The sequence below is a fragment of the Gavialis gangeticus genome, unplaced genomic scaffold (assembly GCF_001723915.1).
Source record: "Gavialis gangeticus isolate Ggan-Ray unplaced genomic scaffold, GavGan_comp1, whole genome shotgun sequence".
Taxonomy (NCBI): Eukaryota; Metazoa; Chordata; order Crocodylia; family Gavialidae; genus Gavialis; species Gavialis gangeticus.
The window spans coordinates 36,230,839-36,239,808 of record NW_017728998.1 but is presented as its reverse complement, the minus strand read 5'-3'; the positions used below and the strand labels follow the sequence as shown (position 1 = coordinate 36,239,808).

Sequence of the window (8,970 nt, the reverse complement as noted above, 5' to 3'; positions counted from 1 at the left end):
GATCCAGGCTGACCTAGACAGGTTCAGCAAATGGGCGGATGAGAACCTGATGGTGTTTAACACTGAAAAATGCAAGGTTCTCCACCTTGGGAGGAAAAACCTGCAGCATCCTTATAGGTTCGGCACTGCTACGCTGGCTAGCACTACCAATGAAAGGGACTTGGGGGTCATCATTGACCACAAGATGAACATAAGCCTTCAATGCAGTGCTGCAGCTAGTAAAGGGAGCAAAATGCTGACTTGCATCCATAGATGCTTCTCAAGCAAATCCCAAGCGTCATTCTCCCCTTGTACTCGGCCTTGGTGAGGCCGCAGCTGGAGTACTGCGTCCAGTTTTGGGCCCCACAATTCAAAAGGGATGTGGAAAAGCTTGAGAGAGTCCAGAGAAGAGCACAATCAGAGGTCAGGAAAACAGACCTTACGATGACAGGCTCTTTAGCCGGGAAAAGTGCAGGCTCAGGGGTGATCTGATGGCCGCCTGTAAGTTTATCAGAGGTGACCACCAGTATCTGGGGGAACGTTTGTTCACCAGAGCACCCCAAGGGATGACAAGGTTGAACGGTTATAAACTACTGCAAGACTGTTTCAGGGTGGACATAAGGAAGAATTTCTTTACTGTCCGAGCCCCCAAGGTCTGGAATATCCTGCCATCAGAGATGATTCAAGTGCCTACATTGAACACCTTCAACAGAAATTTGGATGCTTATCTTGCTGGGATCCTATGGCCCCAGCTGACTTCCTGCCCCTCAGGCAGGGGGCTTGACTCAATGATCTTCCGAGGTCCCTTCCAGCCCTAATGTCTATTAAATCTATGAAATCTACATAATATATATTATATTATATTCTTCCTCATGTTATATTAAAGAATCAAAAATGCAGTGCCAAGAAGAATTGGATATCATGGGGCAACATGCATTATGTTCCTGTTATAGGACGCTCTCCAATTTAAAATCATAGAAAATTAAGTCTGGAAGGAATGTTTATTTAATTTGTGCTGAAAATTTTCCAGTTATAGAGATTCCACGACCTCTAAGTAATCTCTTCCAGTGCTGAACCGCTCTCATACTGACAAAGTTCTTCCTAATACCTAACTTAAATGTCCCTTGTTAGCTTTTAAGCATGTTACATTTCATCCACTGTGAACATGGAGAGGAATCCCTTTTGTATTTGAAGCCACTTATTAAATGCCTTCTTTGGTCCTTCTTTCTCTAGGTCAGTGGTTCTCAACCATTTTAGACTCAAGCCACCTGTGCATAACTTCTGTAAATTGAATAGCACCCGATTTCAAAAACTTATATAATGTAGTGTATATCTCCTTGCAGAGGGAGGGACTGGGCAGTGGGCATGGAAGATCATCCAGGCAGGGTAAGCCTGAGTCTGCTCTTATCCACTTAGTTTATCTTCCTATCTCCTTGTACCTCACGTATCTCTTCACACCTTGAATCACCCTGTCCCAGCACCCCACTTAAGAATCACTGCTGTAGTCTACTTCCAGTCTTTTTCTAGAACTCCAAAATGCTCTGGAGTGTCCACAGCAGTTTGTCCATGTCTTTAAGCTATGATGCTTCAGACTAAATGAGGAATCACCAATGCTAAAAGAATAGAAAACTCACTTACCATATTTACTTGAATCTAGGTTGAGGGGTTTTTCCCCAGTCACCATGGGGAAGGTGGGAGGAAAACCCCTCATCATAGATTTGCATACAAAGCAGAGTCAGGTGGCAGACAGCTGCTGCAACTCTTACTGGCCCATAGCAGCCTCCTGCCCCACCCCACTCTGCTTGCCCTTTATAGCTTTTCGTCCTCCCTCTGCCCCCTTTCCCCCATTTACTGTCAGGCAGTTTAGTTCCAGCTCTGGTGGGATTCCCTCCCAGGCACAGAGATCAGAAAAACTCTCTGTTGCATGGCCTAGCAAGAGCTGCATTTCTGTGTATTGTGCTCCATGAGCTGGGAGGGAATAGAGCCTAAGCAGCATCTGATAATATGATGGGAGGTAGGGGGTAGGGAGGAAGGGACAGAGATTGTAGGGAGTGGGTAGGGGGGAAGGGGCAGAAATTGTGGAGAGCTGCAGGGTGGAAGAAGTAGGAGAGGCAGAAGGAAAGGGGGCTGGCTGCCTGCCCACCCCTAGCCACTGCTTTCCTTGCTGTAATAGTGTGGTGGTAGGGAGGAGTGAATTTAAGACAACTCTCCAATAATTAAATTCTATACCTGGAAAATGATAATAAATTTTAGAATTTTTTTTATATGGAAAAATTTATATTATTGAAGGGTCATCTTAAATTCAGGTTCATCTTAGATTTCGGTAAACATGGTATTTTGACTTGTATATGGCATTCCTATTAATGCATCCCAGTGACCATGTCTACACAAGATGACTGCACAGTAGCATCACGTAGCACAAATTGTGATGCAGTGCTACTACACAGTAGTCTCAGGCTACTGCAAAGTAAGCGTCATGAAAAAGCCATTCAGCGACACAACTGCTCAGAAACTCCAGTTTCTGCACTGTCATTTTAATACTTATTTATACAACTATTAAATGACTGTGCAGTACTGCACAGTAAGTGTCTTGTGTAGGTATGGCCAGTATGTCATTGCCCCTTGGGGAAAAAAAAAAATCTCACTGATGACTCAGATTCAACTTTGGACCCAGTATAACCCCAGATTCTTTGCTGAACTACTGCAGACTGGCCAGTCACTCTCCTTTTTACATTTGTTCATTTGATTTATTTTTTAACTTTCCAAGTGTAGTATTTTGCAATAGTCCTGACTGAATTTCATCCTTTCTGTTTCAAACTATTTCATAAATTAATCAAAGTCATTTTGATTTCCTCATGTTATCCTCTAGTGATCCTGAAACCACACTCAGTCCCCAAGAAATTTAGTATACGCTCATTCCATCTTTCAAGTCCTTAGAAAAACTGTTGAACAACAGACCCTAAACAGACTCATGAAGAAACCACTCTTGACACATCCTCTGTGTTTGACTTTGTTATTGGTGACTACTTTTCATCCCAGTTATCCAATCATAATTGAGTATGTGTGTATCCAGTTTTGTAAGCTAGCCCATAATTTCTTAGGTGCCTGTAGCATTCACATAATAGACAATGTCAAAATCCTTACTAAAGTTGAGGCATATTACATATACTACATTCCTCACCTCTCTGTTGCCCCCATCCATGGGACCCATGACCCTCTCATAGAAAAAAATCTTTCTTTTCTACTTTCGTCTCATGGCAGAGAAGGCCAAAAGGTGTTCCATTTCTGAGGAGATACATTCAGGGACTGCAAAAAAGTTTTTCCACTCTTGCTCAAGAACTGTTTCAGTAGCCAAGGATTGTCCAGATCACACAATACTTCATTCCCAACATGTTCCATATGGCTACAGAGGGGGGCTGTAGAGGGTATGAAGATTCTTTAATGATGGAAGAATCCTTAGTGGCTTCCAAAGGTTCCTTTGTATTGTTCCAGTGTTTTGTTTTCAAGGGTTTTAATAGAGTTCATCAAGTCCAAGTGTAGAATCACTTTGGGAAGTCTCAGAGGCTTGTAGACAACTTTTAATAGTCTTTGCTATTTGTAGAAGGAAAGGAATAGCCTTGCTGTTTCTGATTGTGGGGAGAAAAACTGGAAAAAATGGTAACAAATTTTTCATTATCTAACTCTCCACAGACTGTCTTGATACTATAGCAGATTTCCTTGATGGGTATGATGTCTTTTATAGTACATACTGAATTAAGTTACTGTTGTCTGTGACTTGAATAGATTTTGAGCCATTCAGTATGTAGCTACAAAGATTGTTCTTTTTTTACATGCTTTTTGCAATTTGCTTTTGAAATCCTTGTGAATATGCTACATGAAGATTCATCACTTAATAGAATATCATGTGAAGAATAAGGTGGTTGAAAAAATATATAGGTTTCTAGAAATAATAAATGGGTTAAAAATATAAGTTAAATGTTTAGAAACCATCAGATTATATATCTTGATAGGGCCAAGTGACATTTTTACTATGCAAGATGTTATAAATACTACAGAATGGCTGTAAAACACGTTATTTTTATTTATTGCTTGTCTTATGTAAGGTTATGCAAGAAAGATTGGCAGATGATGAAGGAAAGGAGACTGCTGAAGAAATTCTGCAGCAAAAAGATGATCTCTCTCATCTGTCTGAGGGTCAGTTTGCTGACCACAGTTCAGCTACCTCTGAAGATGAAACAGAAATAACTGAGGAATTGGAACCAGAAGGTTATTTTCATTTTTATAAAATATAAATATATCTGTTTCTCTAATAAATCTGCCTCTCCCCATTTTTAAGCAATTGTTGTTAACAGTGGGAGCTGTCTTATTATAAGCTTCATGACAGAATATTTTAGTTTTCCTTATGGCTGTAGGTGTGTGGGTTTGTTGGTGTTATTCTTAGCCCAAGTGGAAACTATACTGTTAATTGAATGCAAAAACCTGATATATGACCTAGTTTCATAAAATATTAAAGGAAACCTTGTTTCTATTTAAAGTGTCTTTATATTTCCCCTTCAGAACTGTGCTGTTCTAAAGAATATTTTAACATGTATGCTCATTTTGTCTGCAGATAACTACCATCAGTAATATCAGAGATTTTTCTCAAACAATGAGAGGGCAATATATTTTTTCACAAGTGTGACACAAAGTTGGTAAAGGCAGATTTATGTAAAGAGTACAAAGGCCCAAGTCATCCTGTTCTAGCTCATATTTAAACTTAGTTATCAGGAAAGCAAGCTTGATTCCCTGAGACTGAGATTTAAAATAGGAGTGGGAACAGGATTCTAGAATTTTTAATTAGTTAGATATTTTGCTTTTAGCACAATTTGAAAAAGATGAAGTAACTCTTTTTCCTTTTTAAAATTAACTTTTCTCCAGTAAAACAGAGCTGAGGTATTTACGGAAGTGTCACCCTACCCCAACCCCATCCCACCTTGAAGAAATTATTTTTAGTACATTCTCAATGTATGCAAGCATGTTGGTGAAACCCAAAGAGTGAAAATCCACAGATTAGTTTAATATAGGAATATTGATTTAATGTTTGTCTACACTGCAGTTCATCATGGGAAAATCTGGTAGCATTGCACCCCTCAGCTTCTATCATTATACATTTTGGTGTTTGTAGAAGACTGTTGCAGGGCACTAAGTGGTGCCTGCTACTTTCAAGAAGTGGCTGACTGGTCAGAGAGCCCTGCCCAGTCTGCAGGGCTCTCCAGCTGTGGGTTGCCAGGTTTGCAGCCTAAGGAGGGAATAAGGAACACTTACAGGACCCACATGACCAGCTGGAGGCAGGGTTTTGGCCTAGATAAGATATGGGCTATAGTCAAAAAAGGGAAGCCCTGGCAGCCACCAGAGAGGGAGAACTGCAAGTGGAAGCAGCTGGAGAACTGACACTGTCTGCTTTGTTTCCCAATGCAGTGGGACCTACCTAGGGACCTCCCAGATACTTAAGCTAGAGAGAATGCAGTAGAAAAGGGACATAGTATTTGTGTTGTGGGTAGAGTGGCCATCATAGAGGACATTCCGGTTTTCTGTTACTCTGTTCTCTATTGATATGAAACCTGACATCTATATGTCCTCTATTTTCCTCTTCAAGAGAAAAATAGAGGACATGAAGGCATCCAGTTTTGTATCAACAGAGGACAGAGTAGCAGAAAACCGTACTGTCCTCTATGATATCCACCCTACTTTTAGAAGATAGGCAAGTTACAGCTTGGAGGCTTTTGGTTTGTGTTTCTGTTTCCATCCAGAGGACCAGGATGAGGCTAAAAGGGGTGGTTTGGAGGCCTCATTTTGTGCCCTAGAGCCAGAGGGCCTTGGATACAAGGGCACAGGGAGCCCATAGAGCCAGAGGGGCTCAGAGGTGCTAGAAATTATAACACCTACAAGGCTTGGGACATGCTAAGGGAGAGGCTGGAGGTGTGGATAAATCTTTAACACTGAGATAATAACAGGGCAGCCTCTCGCCTAAACTGAATTGTGGCAGGGCACCTTTTGGATGCCTGCCACTTTAAGGGCTGGAGCAGGCAGCTGCCAGGTGCCTGGTGAGGGTAGCCATTTTTAAACACAGGCCAACCAGGCAGGGCCAGCAGTTAGCTGTATGCAGCTGAGGGAGCAGCACCACCCAGCTCCCTTTGGCAGGGAACATCCTGCAGGTAAGGGCAGGAGCTAGGGGGATGGCTTGTAGTCTCCTGGTCCTGGGTAAGACCTAAAACTGCACCCTGCCAGGGAAGGGTGGCCTGGTGGGGCTCTTGGTGGCATGGGAGCCCCCAGGTGAGGGGGCTGGGACCATGAGCTCCAGTGGGGAATGAGAGTCCCATGTGAGACTCCAGAGCTCAGGTCCCAGTGCCAACCGCTAAAGAAACATCTGCAAGGCATGGAACATGTGTAAGGGGAGGTCAGAGCATGTACTAAGGCCCTGGTGATCAGAAGGGCAAGAAAATGGGTAGCCTCCCGCCTTACTAACATACTTTTTCTATCAAGGCGTGGCAGAAAAGCAAAGCAAAAGGTTACCCCAGAGACACATGGGCAGCCAGCAAAGACCTGGTGAAGAGGCTACCCTGTTACATGAACATATTTTAATCCATCAAAGGTGTGGCAGGAGAGATAGGTGGGCAGACTGCCCAGACAGGCAAGCTGTGGTAGTGACTGGTCTTGTGACCCCTTCTTGTCACAAAGACCAAATAAAAAATAGTGACTGTTTAAACCAGGGGTGCTCAACCTCTGTTCCATGGGCCAAATGCAGCCTGCGGAGCCACTGCATCTGGGCCACAGGGCTCCCCAGGGGTCAAGAAATTTGGCAGCAGAGGAGCAGTGGCCATTTATACTGCTACCATCCCCCCTGGCAACTTCCCAAACCCCAAGCCCTATGCAGCAGCTATGCCCAGCTGCCAACCCCCCCAATGGATCCAGACTGAGGTCAGGCCACACCCTCTTCCCTTTCCTCCCCAAGTGGCCAGATTGGGGCTAGGCCACACCTTCTTCCCCCCACAGGCCTAGGTTGAGGCCAAGCCACATTGCCTTCCCCTCTGTGGGGGCCAAGTTGGGGTCAAGTTACACCCCCTTCCTCCCTGTTGGGATGATTCAAGCCTCCTTTCCCCCTGTGGGGCCAGGCCTTGCCCCTTCCTCTGCAGGGCCAGATTGCATGTCGAGCCCCTTTCTCTTGCAGGGCCAGATTGCAGCCAGGCTGACCACTCCCCCCCCATCCCCTTCCGCACAGCCATATGGTGCCCATTGGGTCCACCCCAGGCACCAGATCAGGACCACTGGCCTGATCCGACCCAGACAGGGTGGGCACTGCCCATCTGTTCTGCCAGTGAAAAAGATTGAGGAGCACTGGTTTAGACCATTTAATGGTTATTTGCTTGTGTTATGCTCCACAATGAAGAGGTGATTTACCTGACTCTCTCATGCGATATTTATTAGAAAAGTTTAATATGTTGTTCTCAGATTTCTCGATAATTCTCCACTGGACTATAAGTACAGATTTTGTTTTAACTCTATTGATTTTTACTTTAACAGATCAAGACGATAGACAAGCAACTGATGCCATCGAATCCATAATAACTGACAGTGATGATTGTATTGTTCCAAGCCCATTGTCCAAGAGCATCAAACAGGTCAGTCCATATTTTTATGGCAATTAAATTCTTTTTGATAAATTAGGTAAACCTAAGGAAAATATGTAGCATTCAGCTTCCTGTGAAATAGTGAATACCAGATTTTCAAGGAGTCTTTAATTTCGGTAGGTTTCTCTGTTTTCAAATTCAAATACACTGAGGCTCCATCTACACATTACACTTAAGGCACGATTAGCAGGTAATCTCATGACTGAAGTTGTAACCCAGCCACACCTTTAATCAATGAATGGCATGATAAAACAAGCAATAAGCCACAAAATTATTCCAGGAACAATGTGGTATAACTTCGTGGATTGTTCTTATCATGCCATTAATTGAACATATGGCCAGGTACTTCCCTGTGGTTGGGAGTCCTTTCAACTGAGGGGCTCCCAGCCACAGTGGTGCACCACCTGCTCCCAGCCCCACAGCTCAGGAGGCTGATAGCAGTGGTAGCATTCCCCATGCTGTCTTTGCTGTAAGTCCAGCAACTGATGAGACTTGCAGCAGCATTTGCAACACTGCTCCCCTGTCAGCTGCGGAGCTCACAGCAGGGGCAGCACATGGAATGCTGCAAGTCCTGCAGTGTTACCTAAACGTCTAGAGGAGCCCTAAGACGCACATATCGGGGCACTTACCCTAATGACCTGACAGTTCATGCTTTATAGGTTTTCTTCAGTCACAATGATCTTTAAATTTTTGATGAATTTGTAAACTGCATGATTTGAATTCAGAAGGGGAAGAGCCAGATCTACAGGCAGAACAGATTGGAACTATAGGCTTCTGGGAGAGAAGGGAAGTTGGAAGGGTAGACCGGGACTTACTTGGCAAAGAGGCATGGTACTGGAATCCAAATCAGGAAGAACTGAATGACAAGGTGGAAACCTTGACTGAATGAGGCTGGAGGATGAAGAAGGAGCAGGGGTGTAGGATGGAGAATTGGGACTGGCTGGGCAAAGGAATTGGGAATGGTTGATGAAACTCCCACTGGTAGTAGGGAGGGATATGGGATAAGAGGAATCTAATGAGCTGAGATTAGGCTTTAGAAGGAAGGTAACTGGACTGAAGGCTGGGCCTGGATAGGTAAGGAGTATGGGACTGGAACAAGGAACCTTTGTTTCAGAAAGACAGGTTTGAAACCAGGACAGATTGAAGGGGATGGAGAGATTGTGGATACTACAGCCCACTCTTCTCCAGAGCCAGTAGTACAGTTCATAGATTCCTGAGTTTCACCATTCCTGTGTTTATGAGCAAATATCTATGAAACCCATTGATAAAATATCCACCCCCTCTAATGCTGGTTGACTAAACAATTGCTTTAATTAAGGTTTAC

At 43.8% G+C, this 8,970-nt stretch overlaps 1 protein-coding gene across 3 annotated transcripts in view; it reads left to right on the top strand.

The window, feature by feature from the left end:
• Positions 1-8,970, top strand: part of RPGRIP1L (RPGRIP1 like) — a 168,417-nt gene that overhangs the window by 101,989 nt on the left and 57,458 nt on the right. Inside the window, exons 20-21 of one of the 3 annotated variants that reach the window (XM_019505718.1) lie at positions 4,083-4,245; positions 7,540-7,637. In XM_019505718.1, the coding sequence (XP_019361263.1) occupies positions 4,083-4,245; positions 7,540-7,637 (261 nt within the window). Of the gene's footprint in view, positions 1-1,322; positions 2,005-3,240; positions 3,452-4,082; positions 4,246-7,539; positions 7,638-8,970 lie in introns of those variants that run through there. The other 2 variants (XM_019505720.1, XM_019505719.1) reach the window with 2 other exon arrangements.